Source organism: Syzygium oleosum, unplaced genomic scaffold (assembly GCF_021117445.2).
Source record: "Syzygium oleosum isolate NSW1041296 unplaced genomic scaffold, Sole_v2.1 Sole_v2.20, whole genome shotgun sequence".
Taxonomy (NCBI): domain Eukaryota; kingdom Viridiplantae; phylum Streptophyta; class Magnoliopsida; order Myrtales; family Myrtaceae; genus Syzygium; species Syzygium oleosum.
The window spans coordinates 2,515,051-2,532,766 of NW_026607504.1; the positions used below are offsets into that span (position 1 = coordinate 2,515,051).

The 17,716-nt window shown below is 39.6% G+C and overlaps 1 protein-coding gene and 1 pseudogene across 1 annotated transcript; one reads left to right on the forward strand and one right to left on the reverse strand.

The window, feature by feature from the left end:
• Positions 1-8,674: 8,674 nt before the first annotated feature.
• On the reverse strand, positions 8,675-11,104 carry LOC115669280 (homogentisate solanesyltransferase, chloroplastic-like; annotated as a pseudogene).
• A 2,229-nt stretch (positions 11,105-13,333) lies between these two features.
• LOC115694055 (uncharacterized) lies at positions 13,334-17,027 on the forward strand. Its single transcript, XM_056320568.1, has 5 exons — positions 13,334-13,444; positions 14,018-14,176; positions 16,266-16,319; positions 16,410-16,556; positions 16,632-17,027. Exons 1-5 carry the CDS (start codon positions 13,334-13,336, stop codon positions 17,013-17,015), a joined length of 855 nt encoding a protein of 284 aa, XP_056176543.1. The 3' UTR covers positions 17,016-17,027.
• Positions 17,028-17,716: the final 689 nt, after the last annotated feature.

The following is a 17,716-nucleotide window of genomic DNA, read 5'->3' on the forward strand; positions in this document are numbered from 1 at the left end:
TTATGTCCACGTACGGCGTCTATGTCCCCTTTTGCATGCCCATATGCTCGAAACATTAATATATATCAATGATAAATTGATGTGCCTTCTCCTCGTTACAAGAAATGGTTTTGCTGAACTCTTTGTGAGCAAAGCTGCCATCTGGATGCCATGTAAGCTGTTGTAAGATTAACGCGAAATTGGCAAGATCTTGCAATTGGGGGTTAATGCGAAACCACAAGAAAAATAAACGAGAAACGATAAAGGACACTATATATTTATAGGGTTTGGTTCGATTGTCAATATTTAAACCCACAAGGAGAGTCATCAGCAAATAATCCATTATAATCGGCGAATCAGAGTTACAATCGGTCATATACTCGAGTATTTCTCATACTTAAAATTAAGCCTAAACCCACGGTGTTTAGAAATAAACGACACAATTTAAATGTAAATACATAGCGTTGTACAGAGAGCACTTTCGTCCTTCACTGTGCGGCTCGAACTGTAAGTTTTTCGAAGGACTCCTTTGTTGCGGCTTCAACAGGAAGCTCGTCTCCGAGACTCTGTTACGCCCTTTTGTTTGTGCGGCTTCGATAGGCAAGAAGCAAGAAACAAAACCCACGCTTTTTACTTTTGCCTCCCTCTGACCTAAAGTCTAAAGATGCTGACCCCACAAATATTATATAAATATTTATAGAATATTTGTGCCCTTCTTTTGGACCGCCAAATAAAGTCCTTTACCTATCTTATTTATCTTTCGGCAATCAAAGGAGTCCAATTTTTGCTCTTGGACTATGATATTATCTTCAATAAAAAAAAAAAACAAATCCTTCAATCACGTCGGGTCTTATACACGAACACAAACTCGAGACTTAATCTAATAATTCTTCACATTGGCTCGACGTTTATAACCAAGTCATAGTAATTATCATTTATGCTACTTTCCCAATGTCATGAAAGGCACACGCTCCTTACGGCCGCCAATTGAACTCAAGCAGAGCTTGAGCTTAGTCAAAGGAATAGGCGTAGTCATCATATATGTCGAGTTCTCCGCTATTGCTATTAGCCTCACAACAGCCATACCCTTCGCTAAGACATATCGAGTGAAATGGTATTTGGTGTCAATATGGTGCGTTCACTCGTGATAAAATAGAATTATAGGCCAGATATATCGCACCTTGATTATCATAGTGTGTATTAACACTTTTCTGCTCCAACCCAATGTTTGAGAGCAAACCTTTTGGCCATATCGCCTCCTTCGCTATAAAAGTCAGTGCCATGTACTTTGTCTCAGTCGAAGACAAAGCAACATGATCCTATAAGGACGCTTTCCAACACACTGCACTACCTGCTAATGTAAACATGTACCCTGCTAAAGAGCTGCATTAATTCAAGTCACCGGTGTTATCCGAATCCACATACTTTGTGGTCTCACTACCATTGCTATCCCTTCTGTACATCATACTCACGTCTGCTGTCCCCTTCAAATATATGATGATCCATTTCACAACTTCCTAATGAACTTTACTAGGACTCTTCATGTAATAACTAACTGCGCTCACAACTTGTAAAATGTCGGGCCTAGTGCATACTATAACATATATAATACTACCTTTTGCACTTGAATAAGAAACACGAGACATATACTCATCCTTCTCCTCAGTCTGTGGTGAAAACTAAATGCTTTGCTAAAGGTGTATTCACAGATTTCGCTGATTGCATATTAAAATGTCCTACAATCTTCTCAATATATTAAGATAGACATAAAACTCCTGCAATTCTATCACGTAAAATCTCCATACTCAATATCTTCTTTGCACCATCTAAATCTTTCATCTCAAACTTAGTATTCAACTGCCTCTTCAGCACATCAATATTAGACACATTCTTAACTTTTATCAACATGTCATCAACATATAATAACGGATGTATCAAAGACACGTCCTCCAATTTCCTAAAATAAACACATCTGTCTATTTGACCTTTTGAATAGTCATACGGCTGTCTCGGAGATTGTTTCAGTTTATATAAATATTTCTTTAATAAGCAAACATGGTTCGATCCACATCATCAATGAGAAGTAGACATGGTGGAGTATGGAGACGTCACTTGGACCCCATGAGTGGCATGTTGGCTGCACGTTGGTTGCTTGTTAGTGGCTGAGGAGAAAGTTGGGGTTTTCGATGACATTTTTGGAATTATAAAAGTTGAGCGAGGGTAAAATTGAAAGGAAAAAAAGTCTATTTGCATTACGGAAATGTAGCATCCACTACAAAAAAAACATCTTTTTTCCAATGAAATTTCCAACGAAAAATTGGGAAAAATTCGTTGGAAATTTCCAACGAATTTTCCAACGAAAAAAAATTCGTTGGTAATTCTTCGTCGCAAATTTTTCCAACGAAAAATCTCAATTTTCGTTGGAAATTTGCGACGAAATTTTTTTCGTTGGAAAATTCAACGAAAAATTTGGAAATCCAACGAAATTTTTTTGTTGGAAAATTTAACAAAAAAACAACTTTTTTGGAAATCCAACGAATTTTTTTTCGTTGGAAAATTCAACAAAAAAATAACTTTTTTCCAACGAAAAATTTGGAAATCCAACGAAATTTTTTTTTGGTCGAAAAATCGAGGCAAAATTAGTTTCGTCGTGAAAAAAATCGTGCGGGCGAGGGCCAGCCTCGCCGCCGGCGAGGGCCAACCTCGTCGCCGGCGAGCTCGAGGTCGCCCAGATCTGGGCGAGCTCGAGCTCGCCTAGATCTGGGCGAGTTCTGGGCGACCTCGAGCTCGCCGGCCATGGCGAGCTCGGCCCTCGCCATGACCGGCGAGGGCCAGCCTCGTCGCCGGTGAGCTCGAGGTCGCCCAGATCTGGGCGACCTCGAGCTTGCCGGCCATGGCGAGCGTTCTGGGCAAGCTCGAGCTCGCCGGCCATGGCAAGGGCCGAGCTCGCTATGGCCGGCGAGCTCGAGGTCGCCGAGATCTAGTCGAGTTCGGGCAAGCTCGAGCTCGCCGGCCATGGCGAGCTCGGCCCTCGCCATGGCCGGCGAGGCCCAGCCTCGTCGCCGGCGAGCTCCAGCCTCGTCGCCGGCGAGCTCGAGGTCGCCCAGAACTCGCCCAGATCTGGGCGAGCTCGAGCTCGCCTGCCATGGCGAGGGCCTGGCTCACGGCGGTCGCGCTCGGCCTCGCCGCCGTGAACGCGACGGACACCGCCCCCTTCATCGGTCGGATGCTCGGCGGCGGCAGGGGGAGCTTGGGCCCGGCGGTGGAGTAGTGCCTCAGCGAGTGCGCCGACCAGTACGCGGACGCGGTGGAGCAGGTGGAGGCGTCGATCGCGGAGAGAGAGAGAGAGAGAGAGAGAGAGAGAGAGAGAGAGAGAGAGAGAGAGAGAGAGAGAGAGAGAGAGAGAGAGAGAGAGAGAGAGAGAGAGAGAGAGAGAGAGAGAAAATGTGGAAATTGAGAATCGTTGTGGGAATAATGAGCACGAAAATGTTGAATAAGGAAGGAGTAGGGTTTTCGTTGCAAAATTCGTGGGAAATTTCCCACGAATTTTGCAACGAAAATTGTACACACTAAAATAATTGCCTGGAAAATTGAAATTCGTTGGAAATTTCCAACGAATTTAAAAAATGCCGAACAATACCGGGTTTTTTTTGAATTCGTCGCAAAATTCGTTGGAAATTTCCAACGAAAAATTTTTCGTCGCTAATTTCCAACGAATTTTGCGACGAAAAATTTTTCGTTGGAAATTTCCAACGAATTTTGTGAGGAAAAATTTTTCGTCGTTAATTTCCGACGAATTTTACTTTTCGTTGGAAAATTTGTCGCAAATTTGCGACGAAAAAATTTTTCGTCGCAAATTTTCGTGGCAAAAATCCAGTTTTTTTGTAGTGATCCCAAAATAACTTCGGACCTACCTTGGGCTAAAGGCCTTTGAAGAGCTTTGGAGATATTATCGCATCTCCCCAAAGCACCCAAAAATCTTGTTGAATGGTATTTGCCTAGAGCCATTATGGTCAACAGGGCCGGAAAGGCCCTCGCCTACGGCCGGTGAGGCTGCGATGGCCTCACCTAAGGCCTTTGTGGACCCGCCAGCCACAGGTGAGGCCTTCGTGGCCGACACAGAAAAAAAAGGATAGGAAAAGAAACCAAAGGAAAAAATTTAAAAAAAATAAAAAATTATTATAAAAAATTATCCATGCTAGTGTCAGCTGTCCTACAGCCGGCGTTCATGTCAGTAATTTTCGATCATAATTTGCCGGATAGACTCAATTGGCAAAAAGTGAAGGTTTGTAACTCAATTGATAAAATTAAAAGATTTAAGACTAAATTAACAAAAACACAATCGGTTTATGACTTTTTTGAATAATTTTCCCGCTAAAATCCATCTCACACAGATTTCTCAAAACCCTTTTACACGATCTTCGAGCAAGTTCTCATGGCTCGTTCATGTCGTGCCTGAGCTTGTGAGTTTTCCTTCCACGACTTCAACAGTCCTTAAGATGTCTCGTGCACCAAATTTACAACCACTTAACGAAGTGTCTGATTCAATATTTGATCGTTTTAAAGCAAGAACACATCTTAGGATTGACCGACCAAAAAGAAAAAGTATGTGATGTCAGCATTTTATCAAGATCCCAAGCTGATTGGTTTCCGTGGCCTGTGTACACAAGCTCCATGCAAATCCGACATGGATCGTATAGGATATGCCTCTCCAATCATTACACAAAGAGTTTATAAGAGTGCATCTAACGTAATATATACTAGACCCAATGAAGGATGCTAAAGTTTAGGATCATTATGCAAGCCTTGTTACAACTGCCTGAAATGCACTTCCTAATTCAAGGGCTAAACACCCCCACGAAACGCGATGTCTTAAGTTTGATTACAAAGCATTACGATCTGGCCTTTGATCTAAAAATCTTTCCCTTTCCTCCATGTTTCGTTTGTTCGTTTCTCGTGTCGGGTTCGAGATTGACGTTAATCTCGACCGTTCCCGAAGAAAATCGTGCGCGAGCGAAATCAGCAAAGAGGGCCCTCCTCGTGATACGGGGGTGACGGCTTAATTGGCTACAAAACCTAGGATTTTTTGTTAGATAGGGGTTTAGAAAAGCTTTTTGAGTTTTGGTCACTAAAAAAGATGGCCACTTTCTGATTTTGGTGTTGCAGCTGTGGGGGCAAGCATGGGTTCTTGGCTTTTGGGGTATGAAATGAGCTGGGAACTACTAAAAAGTTGGGACGAAATTGTCAAAAAACAAATTCCTAAATTTATTGCACTTTTGCCAATTAAGTCATAAACCTTTTAATTTTACCGATTGAGTCCATCCGGCCAATTTTGACCAGAAATCGTCGACGTGAACGAAGACACCGATCGTCCTACATGACATAGCTGGTGCTAATGTTGTAAATTTTTAATGATATACTAATATTTTTTGGAATTTTTAATTATTTTTTTAAAATTTTGAATTTTAATTTACCTTTTTTCTTTGCTTTTAGTCTCCGTTTGTTTCGCAGAAAATGTTATGTTTCTGGAAATGTTTTCCAGAAAGCCATTTTCCTGGAAAATGGCACAGTTTTCGGTATTCGGCTGAAATTTGAAAAAATCTTAGAAAATATTTTTCGTTATTCAGTATGGAAAAGATTTTCCCCCTTGCACTACTTTTAATAATATTTTATTTTTTTAAAATATTTTTTATTTTCTTTATTTCCTTTTTCTTTTCCTCCTTCTTCTTCTTCCTCGCGCCGGTCGCTAGCCATGGCAGCGACTGGCGACTGGTTGGAGAAGAAGATAGAAAAGAGAAAGAAAAAGAAAAAAGAAAAAGAAAAAGAAAAAAAATAAAGATAATTAAAAATAAAAAATTAGAATTTAGAAAAAGAAAATAAAAATAATTATAACGAATGATGAAAGGAGGAGGGGGAAAATGTTTTCCTCTTTTCAAAAAGTGAAACCATTTCCTTCATTTTTAAAGGTGTTTTGTCTATTGAGGGAAAATGGTATCTATGGCTAGTATATTTTCCATGAAACGAACGCCGGAAAACCTGGAAATGTTTTCTGTGAAACGAATGAAGCCTTATTTTGTGTTTTTTTTTTCTATGTCGGTGTGGGTAGCTGCGCAGGCCTCGAGGCAGCCCTCGCTGCGACTGACGAGGCCACAAAGGCCCTAAGCGAGGCCATCGAGGCCTCATTGGTCACGCCCTTGCTTGCGGCTGGCGGTGCTGCAAAGCCCTCACCGGCCACAGGTGAGGATGCAAAGGCCCTCGCCAAATTTAGGGGAGGGCTACCTCGCTTATGGCGGCTGGGCCACAAGGGACCTCACTTAGGGCTGGGGACCTCACCCAAATTTGGTGAGGGCCGTGAAGGCCTCCCCGACAACGGGCGAGGGTCGCTGGTGACCCTTGTTGGTATAGAAAAAAACAGAAAAAGGGAAAAATAAAAAAATAAAAAAAATTCGCAAAAAAAATAATAATAATAAAATCCGCAAAAATATTATTAAAAATTATCCACGTCAGTGATACCGTGCCACGTAGGATGACTGCCATCCATGTCAATGATTTTCGACCTAAATTAGCTGGATGGACTCAATTGATAAAATGTAAAAAAAGGTTTAGAAATAAATTAGCAAAATTAAAAAAAATTAGGATTGAATTGACAAAAGTACAATAAGTTTATAACTTTTTAGACAATTTTTCTTGTATATGTCTCTAACCTAGGTAATGGAAATTGTCTATTTACGAAAATGATAGGCTCTTTTGTGTTTCTCGTCCAGTTTTCAGCTGTCAGTTATAAGGAAGGCAAAAGGTGTAATTTAACTATATTTGGGTGATGCAAACGTGCATATACTGAGTATATTTGTCTTTTGACCATGTGTCGCACGATCCAGTTACTGGACACTGTTGGCTTCAATTGGCGAACATCGACAAAGGATATTGGCCCAAAGAAATATTTATTTCTTTAAGCACAAGTGCAGATGGGGTAACTTGGGGGAAGAGAGACAGTCAACATGGAAACTAATCCTCATCATACGACAACGCAAATGGGGAGCGGCCGCTTTCCTTATAAACGATTCGAGAAATCGTCCTATTTCCACGACCTTCAATATGCTGATGCCAATTTGATGAACAGGGATGCAGATAATGCCGTAAGGATGACGACGAACCCTGAGTGCTATGATTTGCAGATCATGGGTAAGACTCCTCCATACGGGGCCAATTACTTTTATGGTGGGTATTGGGTTTTCAACCCAGTGTTTGAAGTAGCAAATAGCGGCCAAGCCACGGAACAGACCTCCTCGGCGCGTACTTATGCCCAGATAGTTTTGAAATGGTGTCCGAAAGTTACTGTTCATTTTTGGGAGTACGATCACATTGGTTTCGGATGCATTGTCAGGATGGGATTTCAGCTTATGAGCTAGTAATAATTTGAAAATCAGTTGCAAGTATCCACGAGAGCCTTGGCAAGTTCATGTCTTAGCACATCTCCCTTTAGAGATGGCATATTTTGTCTAGAACGTTAACTTGTCATTTTATTTTTCTTCCATGTTTCAATATATGAGGGGGGTAGATTCTTAGCAGAGGCTTTCCAACTTTGGCTATTTTTGGTTGCATCTTTGTGTATTGATTTTGGCAATTTTATGTATTGTTAACAAAATTTTTTGGATAATGGAGTTTCATTACCATTTCTGAAAAAAGAAGGAATTGAGAGTTCTATGCCCCTGCCACCGAAGCAATTTCACTCATTACCATAACCATATATATTATAAATTTGTATATGTATTTATACTTGCCATCAATGTGACAATTTGATGGCCACTCCAAAATAAGAATTTTTTACACGAATGAAAATTGACCCATTTTTTTTCTTTATGCACTACAAAAAAACAAGGGATTAGCGATGAATTTTGCGACGAAAAATTTGGCAAAATCCGTCGCTAATCGAATTTGCGACGAAATTAGCGACAGAAAAAATTCCGTCGCTAATTCGGCGTCGCAAAATTTTGCGACGGAAAATTTCAATTTCCGTTGCTAAATTGCGACGGAAAAAAATTTGTCGCAAAATTCGTCGGAAATAATTCGTCGCAAATTAGCCACGAACATTATTCGTCGCAAATTAGCCACAAACTTTATCCGTCGCAAATAATTCGTCGCAAATTAGCCACGAACTTTATTTGTCGCAAATTTCATCTCAAAATTCGTCGCAAAATTCGTCACAAATTAGCCATGAACTTTATCCGTCGCAAAATTCGTCGCAAATAATTCGTCGCGAATTAGCCACAAACTTTATTTTTCGCAAAATTCGTTGCAAATTAGCCACGAACTTTATCCGTCGCAAAATTCGTTGCAAATAATTCGTTGCAAAATTCGTCGGAAATTTCGTCGCAAATTAGCCACGAACTTTATACGTCGGAAAATTCGTCGAAAAATTGGTCGCAAAATTCGTCGCTACTTATTCATCGCAAAATTCGTCGCAAATTAGCCACGAACTATATTCGTCGCAAATTAGCCACGAACTGTATTGATCGCAAAATTCGTCGCTAAATATTCATCGCAAATTATACACCATTTGGGCCATCAAATCTTGTCCATAGCAATAGCTACGCATTAATGAACATCATGTAATACATTCAAAACAATCAAAGGACACGAGACAATCATAGATTCCGCTTCAGAAACAGAAAACGAACAAACCAAACACAATGCCATATAATTGAAAAATATAACTGAAGGAAAGATGCTAGTCGGCAAAAAATACTAAAAGAAGAAAGTAGCGAAGAAAGTTTCTACCCAGAGCAAAGCTCATCAGGTTGTACAGCCATAATCTTTCAGCAAGGCACAAAAAGATGGAGCGACTTTAAACTATTCAATTTTTAGAAAAATAAGGAAGAAAATATACCGTGGCAATAATAAGAAATGCTGCAATAGGAAATCTCTTCATCCTAAAAGGAGGAACAGAATAGATGGTTCCAAGAAAAGACCCAGACTGTAAAGAGAAGTAATGAATGATCCAAAGTTTGAAGCAACGATCGACAGGCCAGTCACTGCAAAAAATATCACCAAAAGCCAGGCATGTTGAATAGAAAGATCTCCTGCTGCTATAGGCAAATAAGGTTTGTTGACCCTGAAATAAGATAAAAAAGATACTAATCATAAAACTGGAGGGTAAGCTGGGGACATTGATCCTCAAAAGCATAGGCATGACAAGAAGGTTAATTAAAAAACTAGAACTCCAAAGAACCGTGAGTTCTTGCATGGTACCTCAAACACTGACCTAAATCTGATGTCCAGCAAAAATTGGGATGTCACATTTTTTCATTATGAACACATGCATTCTTTCTCACTTTAAACATCTATGCTGAAGTCGGAAGAACTTTTGCTTTGTTTCTCAGTTCCAGCAAGCACCACGTACTTGTCAATGCCGATATCATATATCTGATTGATGCCGACAATATATCCATTCCCACATATTAGAGCAAAAAGACCAGAGAATGCTTTAAGCAGAAGAGACCACTTTATCAGGTGCGAGTTCTCGATCAGAGCTCTAGCCACCAATGAACTGTTGATGAGCAAGAGTAAGTTCAAGTAAACTGGGGCAAGCAGGGAGAGACAAAACAAAAGAAAAACTAAAGTGTTATGATCAGCTAATTGTAAATAACTATGGCAGAAGGAAAAGAATACTTACAAGGAACCCAGAGCTGTTCCTCTTATTGTATGAGGTCTTAAAAATCTCCAACATGCATCTTTAAAATCAAAGACTTTACTCGATATAGGATCAGATCCAGCTGCTCCAACTCGAGCACAGACCTAGCAGAATGTGTACACTCAATTACGGCACAAGTAAACTAGAAAGACTCTAGGACACGAGGAATGTCGGATGAACAGAGTGTGTGATCATGCATCTTCCAATAGATATGTACCTGAAGCTTTGTCAAATAGTTAATCGAGAATCATGCATAAGAAAACTCTTCAATTGACTTTTAAAATCTCAGCTGTGATTTTTCTTCTTATTCAAGGTGCATTATGACAATCGTCCAATTATTATATTGGCTCGGGTTAAAGAACAACTCCTCATCAAGTTGTCCATTATATATCTTCTTTAGTCTGATATCAAGACACACTATAGGTATCAAAGCTTCTTCTTTTTTCTAGTGAAAACTGCTGCTACACCAAATCCATACAGTGATGGGAAACCCTTAGTAGAGAACTGCTACTACACTAAATCCCACTTTGATGGATAATTCTTAGTACACACTCAAGCCTATGCAAGAAGATGGACAATTGCCCCCCACCCACTAACACCTAAACTGTTTTCCCTCTTTTCTTTGGGTGTTGGGCCAACAAAGCCCATATCTTCATTAAGCAGCACCCCACCTATTAGAGTCTTAATGTTGAGCCGTTCACTTGCTCTCGGCAACGTGATAAGCAGGACCATGTATTCCAGTCACATTCACATCTCATCCAAATTTCCAGGCAGATCCAGCTGCCAACCCCTCATAGTATGGCACCAATACTGCCAAAGCTACACGCTTGAGAGCAGCATTTCATCCATTCCATCCAATTCCCAATATTCTCATCCTCGCACTTATGCAAATTCAATGTTATGTTGCCCAACTAGTCATCTAGTGAAATGATGAGTATCCTGCGAAGCGCATCTTCCAATTAAACAAGCAGCCGCAACGAATTCACTCCTCTTCGTCCAAGGAGAAATGGACACTTCAGCTTATCTATCGCACCTAAGAGCCCAATCGACCAAATATCTCGCTAATTCAAAGATCACACGGACCTGCACAGCTAGCTAGCACCGGGAAGCTTTGCAGCGAAAACTGACGCGAAGCAGAAGAGTGAGCGCGTACCTGGATAAGGTTCTTCCCGCTGTATCTTCTCGGGGCAGGTCTCGACCGGCTTTTCGGGCCGGACGCGCGGAGCGACGGCGAACTCTGCGAGAGCTTGAAGTAGGGACCGGCGGGGCATCGGCACGTCGGCTTGCCGCCGCCGCGGCCATCCCGGCGGTGAGACGAGGCGGAGCTGCGGAGAGGGGTTATGGCCGGGATGCGAAGGGAAGACGAAGGAGACACCGAGAGCTCCATGTGAGAGAGAGAGGGGGTCTGTTTTGGCTCGGCTTCTCGTCCACAAGAATTTTAACGCGGGACGGATTTATTTTCAATTTGCGACGGATTTATTTTTCCGTCGCAAATTTATAACGAATTTATTTTCCGTTCCAAAAATTATGATGGATTTTGTGACAGAAACAAAAATAAAGGGCATTTTTCAATCCGTCGCAAATTTACGACGGATTTTGCGACGGATTCAAAAAATAAAGGGCATTTTCCAAACCGTCGCAAAATCCGTCACAAATTTGCGACGGATTTATTTTTCCGCCTCAAAAATTGCGACGGATTCCAAAAATAAAGGGTATTTTTCAATCCGTGGCAAATTTGCGACAGATTCCAAAAATAAAGGGCATTTTTCAATCCGTCGCAAATTTGCGACGGATTTATTTTTCCGTCGCAAATTTGAGACGGATTCCAAAAATAAGAGGCATTTTCCAATCCGTCGCAAATTTGCGACGGATTCCAAAAATAAAGGGCATTTTCCAATCCGTCACAAATTTGCGACGGATTACAAAAATAAAGGGCATTTTCGAATCCATCGCAAATTGCAACGGATTCGAAAAATTGCCGCGAATTTCACTTTCGTCGCTAATTCTTCGATGAACAGTAACCACGAATAAGTTTTTGCCGCAAAATGAGCGACGAAATTAGCGACGATCCAAATCCAATGGAAAATAAAATATCGCAAATGTCATCGCACGAATAATATTTGACTTGTTGTCATTTAGCGACGAATTTTCCGACGATCAATTATATTAATAAGAAAAATCAACAACAACAATAATGATAATAACAATAACAATAATAACAAGAACAATAATAATAATTATGACAACCAAAATAACACATGTCGCAATAATAATTACACATCATTAGTGTTTTGTCACAAAAATTTTAATCTTCGTCTTCGTCTTCTCCTTCGTCTTCGTCTTCTCCTTGATATGCATCTTCGTCCTCGTCTTGATCTTGATCTTGATCTTGATCTTCTTCATGAGCATCATCTTCGCCCAGATCTGGGCAACGGCGAGGTCGACCGCCACACCTGGGCGAGGCCGCTCGGCCTCCCCCAGATCTGGGGGAGGCCGAGCGGCCTCTCCCCCCATGGCCGGCGAAGAAGTTAGGAAAAAAAAACAATAAAATAGTCAATAAAATAAAAAAATTCGAATTCAGCGATGAATAGTTTTGCGACAAATCGTATTCGTCGCCAATTAGTCACGAAGTTAGCTATGCTACTTACCGTTAGAAAAGCTTTACCGAGATTGATTTATACACGCACGGATAGGTTTATCAAGAGAAACGAAAGAGGGAGAAAAGCGAGGGGGGATATGTGGAATCAGTACAGAGAGAGAGAAATTGACGGTGGGGATGGATATCACGAAAATTATTTTCCGTCATAAATTACAAATTAGCGACGAATTCGTTTTTGTCGCAAAATCCGTCGCAAATTAGCGACGGTAAAAAAATCCGTCGCTAATTTCATCGCAAAATAGTAAATTTTGTTGCATAAATTAGCGACGGATTTATTTTCCATCGCTAATTTGCGACGGAATTAGCAACGGATTTATTTTCCGTCGCTAATTTGCGACGAATTTTTATTTCGTGGCAAATTCCATCGCAAATTAGCGACGAAAATTATTCGTCGCTAATTTGCGACGGAAAAAAAAAAATCAATCGCAAATTTCGTCGCAAATTAGCAACGAAAAATTCCCGGTCGCAAATTTCCGTGGCAAAATCCATGTTTTTTTGTAGTGATGTTTCAATATGTGGAAGGAAAATGATAAATCGTTGATGCATATCCCTTTTTAATTACTAAATCTTGAACATTTCCTTTCAAGTATAAAAACGCGATCCATGCTTGCCAAAAGAAGAATGATTTTCTTCCTTGTGAAAACGGGTATCCACGGTAGGCTATTAATGATGATTAATAGGATTCGGGTTTGAGGTCTACCAAGGGGATGTGATTTATGTGCATATAAAGAAGAACATTGTCTTGTCTCATTTTCAAAAATACTCCGGTCTATTCTACAGTGATAATGCTAAGTCCACGAATGCATATTTTCAAATGGTTGGTTTTGATAATAAGTATTATCAGTATGATAAGCGATGGGCATGCTCGAGCGAGAATTCTTATATCAAACAAAGTTACAGGTTTCGATAAGCCTAAAGGAGCAGTAAAAACCATTGAGGTAAACTCTACCTGTTGATATTTCATGTTTTTTTTTCCTTTTGAATATGTTCTTTTTGCTAAGATAATGTATGAGAAACTGGTGCAGAGTTATGAAACTGGTGAAGTGATCGATTGTGTTGACATCTTTAAGCAACCCGCTTTTGATCATCCGCTTCTCAAGAATCATACCGCACAGGTTTTTGTCCCCTCATTTTTTGACCTGTAACTTGCATCGGTGTCCTGTGCCTCCCATGCAAAATTTGCACTTAGCAGTAGAAATGATTAAGTGCAGTGATGACAGTATAAGTACCTTAATGATGAGGGTCATCATAGAGCAGTTGTAGGAGAAAGCTGTTTCAATATTGCAGGATGTCCAAGAAATTCGGGTTGGTCTATGATGTATTGTTATAACAATCACTGAAGCTGGCACGTTTACGAATAGATTAAACCAAGCTCAAATCGGAAAGGAGATGGATCGGGATATGTGGAAGGTGCACTCAATCAAGCTTGGTGGAAATATGGTGAATGCCCTGAAAGAACGATCCCCATCAGAAGACCACAAACCATACCAATCGTCATGTTATACCGTTGACTCCACACATGAAGCGGCTCAATCTGAGCGAGAACATCATCACTCCACCGGGTGGACATGAAGTATGTGCAAATACATCACGATATGACTATTGTGGCGTTGATTTTGAGTTGTGATTTTGCTTATGCATTGATCCTTAAAGTTTCACTTCTTATGAGTTTGTTGTGTATTGGTCAGTATGCTCAAGTATCTATGATCGGTGGCAACTACAGGGGAGCTAATGCAAAAATTAATGTGTGGAATCCTACAGTAATGTATCCGGAAGTGAGTTTCTCTCAAATTTGGCTCATGTCAGGTCCCAAAGAGAATTTGAACACTGTGGAGGCAGGATGGATGGTAAGATCTTAGAAGGGACAAGTATACTTAGGCTGCGCATGACAACGATTCTGTGCCCGGGAACAGATTCTGCTCAGAAATGATTCTTTTTTATTCTGTGCCCGAAATTGATTCTGAGCATTTTAAGGCGTTTGTTAACGGCCCAAAATTCCATCCCTGGAATAGAAAAAGAACAGAAATGCGTTTGGTAACGCCACAAAATTTCTTTTTATTAATAATATTTTTAAATATTTTAATATTTCTTTCTTTTTTTCTTTTCCTCCTTCTTGGCCATGGCTTGCTTGACGGCCATGACCGGTAAAATATTTTTTTTATTAATAATATTTTTATTAAAAGTATTTTTTCTTTTTTTTGGCCATGGCCTGGTCGCTGGCCATGACCGGTAAAATATTTTTTTTATTAATAATATTTTTTATTAAAATATATTTTTTTTATTTTTTTGGGCCATGTCCTAGTTGTCGGCCATGGCCGGTAAAATATTTTTTTATTAATAATATTTTTTATTAAAATATTTTTATTTTTTTGGGCCATGACCTGGTTGCCAGCCATGGCCGGTAAAATATTTTTTTTATTAATAATATTTTTTATTAAAATATTTTTATTAAAAATATACATTTTTATTTTTTTGGGCCATGGCCTGGTCGCCGGCCATGGCCGGTAAAATATTTTTTTATTAATAATATTTTTTACTAAAATATTTTTATTAAAAATATATTTATTTATTTTTTTTGGCCATGGCCTGGTCGCCGGCCATGGCTGGTAAAATATTTTTTTATTAAAATATTTTTATTAAAAATGTATATTTTTCTTTTTTTTGGCCATGGCCTGATCGCCGGCCATGGTCTGTAAAATATTTTTTTTATTAATAATATTTTTATCAAAAATATACATTTTTATTTTTTTTGGCCATGGCCTGGTCGCTGGCCATGGCCGGTAAAATATTTTTTTTATTAAAAATATATTTTTTTCATTTTTTGCCATGGCCTGGTCACCAGCCATGGCAGGTAAAATATTTTTATTAAAAATATATTTTTTTCTTTTTTGCCATGGCCTGGTCACCGGCCATGGCAGGTAAAATATTTTTTTATTAAAAAATAAAAATATTTTTTTTATTTTTTTTGGCCATGGCCTGGTCGCCGGCCATGGCCGGTAAAATATTTTTTATTAAAATATTTTATTCTCATAAGATTCGGCGAGGTCGGTCATTGGGCTGGACATTAGAAGCTACATTAAAAACCAAGAAAAGGAAGAATAAAAAAAATTGATTCTCAAAATTGTTCCCAGAATCAAGAAGCTACTTTTTTTTTATTCTTGATTCTGCTCCAAAACTGATTCTGGGAACAATTTTTGACAAAATTGTGCCCAGAATCAAAAAATTAAACAAACGCATTTCTGTTCCCAAACTGATTCTGGGAACAAAAGAACAGAATCATACACTGTTTGGCAAGTTGTCATGCGCAGCCTAAGAGTGCCATAACTCTCACACGACGCTTACTCGAATGTCACAAATTTGAGAAATCGATCACTTGAATGCCATCAACAATTTGCCTCGTCGGAAAATCAGATGTGGATACCAGTCATTCTACATGGCTTTGCCGGTGCTGACGTGGACAAATTTTTAATACTTTAATATTTTTTAATATTTTTATTTGAATTTTTTATTTTTATTTTCCTTTTCCTTTTTTTTTTGCTACAAGGGTCATCGGCGGCCCTTGTCGGCTGTGGCTGCCTCGCCTTCGGCCACAATGGCCTAGCCTTCATAGCTGGCGAGGGTTGCCAATGACCCTCAGTGGCCCTGAAAAAAAAAAAGAAAAATTCAAAAAAATTAAAGAACAAAAATAAAAATAACATTTAAAAAACCACGTTGGATGGAAAATAAATTAGAAAATCTGCATAGGATGATTTGCCGAAAATGATACTCAAATGATCGATTTTACTTTGATATGGCACTTAAGTGAGAAAAATAAGTTATGGCACTCATGTTGTATTTGTCCCGAACTTAGAATGATAGAATCTGAAGATGTTAGCATAATTGGCATTCTAAATGTGTGTAGATTTATAAGATAAGTGGTTTGTGTTTTTATTATAGGTTACTACAGTTCCAAGTACTGGCAACCAGCCAGAGCTTTTCATATATTGGACAGTGAGTTCTTAACTCTTTTGGCCGCTTACAATTCACCAAACTTTCACAAACTTATCAAACCTTAACATGCTTTTCTTGGGTGGACTTTAGAGTGATGGCTATCAGCAAACCGGATGCTACAATCTCGAATGCCCTGGATTTGTACAAACAAGTAGCAAGATTGCTTTAGGTTCTCGGATTCTACCGGTTTCCACCTATGGTGGAAAGCAATATGACATAACTATAGGCATAACAAAGGTAATGGAATAATCTTTTAGGTACATATACATGGGATATTTTCGAGTCTTCCGTCTTTTAACAAAAATATTTCAGAATGATGTCCTTGGGCGTTGGTGGCTGCGCGTTGCGGACGTGGAGGTAGGATACTGGCCCGGAGAAATCTTCACTACTCTAGGTGGCAGTGCCGATGTAATTAGTTGGGGCGGAGAGATAGTCAACAGTGAACCGAATGGTCGGCATACGTCAACGGAAATGGGGAGCGGCCATTTCCCTTCTGAAGGCTTTGGAAAGGCGGCCTTTTTCCGCAATCTTAAATTTGTCGATGACGGATCCATTGAGAGAGACGCCGAGAATCTCAAGACGTATGTAACAAGACCTGAATGCTATGACTTACTGCTCAAGGTGGACCCGCCAAATCCATTTGGAGTCCATTTCTTTTTTGGGGGCTCCGGATTTTCAGCTCAGTGTGCAAATTAGTGCACATATGATAACATGCTTTCCTTTTTTTCGTATCCTAATAGAAATGGCTTTATCAAGTGTTTAACAGTGAGTACACCAGTGCTTGTGAAGTACTGCTAGGTGGTTTAATGTACTTAATGTTGTTAAAGTCACTTATGAACCGGTAACCATTTTGAAAAGAGAGTATTTGACCATAATCACATTTTTCGATTACAGCTCCTTGTTTTGCCATAAGTAGAAGCCTTCACTATGGACAAGGTGTAGTCTCTACTTAATTATTACATTTACTACAAATAATTAACTATTAGATGTAAAATTGATTAAAAGGATAAGAAATCAGACGGTATGGCGATACTCTTGTATGGAAGTTAACTTCATTTGTTGAAGGAAATTAAATCAAACCATGGATATCTGAAAGCCTTCTTTGGGAATTGAGATCATGCCAATCTTGAGCATTGCTTGCGTGTGCAGAAAAGCATTAATGACTACAATCTCCAGTTCAATAGCAAATCATGCCCACACAAGAAACATTCTTCATTATAGCTACCTCAACGAATATCACAGTTTTAGGCTTGTTCCACATCACGAAGGTCTATCCAACTGTTCACCTTATTTTAGTCATTCCAATCCATTACGAACATCCTTATTCTTCTCGGCTTATTCTCCTTCGATCAAGGTCCCTCTAGCTTGTTCACCTTTGTAGAAATCCTTCTAGCATA

Bases quoted from the DNA above. Each gene is read 5' to 3' on its own strand.
- LOC115694055 (XM_056320568.1), top strand. From the start codon at position 13,334: ATGTATGAGAAACTGGTGCAGAGTTATGAAACTGGTGAAGTGATCGAT. The intron at 13,445-14,017 runs GTTTTTGTCCCC...TGTATTGGTCAG, and splicing joins TCAAGAATCATACCGCACAG to TATGCTCAAGTATCTATGAT. The intron at 16,557-16,631 runs GTAATGGAATAA...AAAATATTTCAG, and splicing joins TAACTATAGGCATAACAAAG to AATGATGTCCTTGGGCGTTG.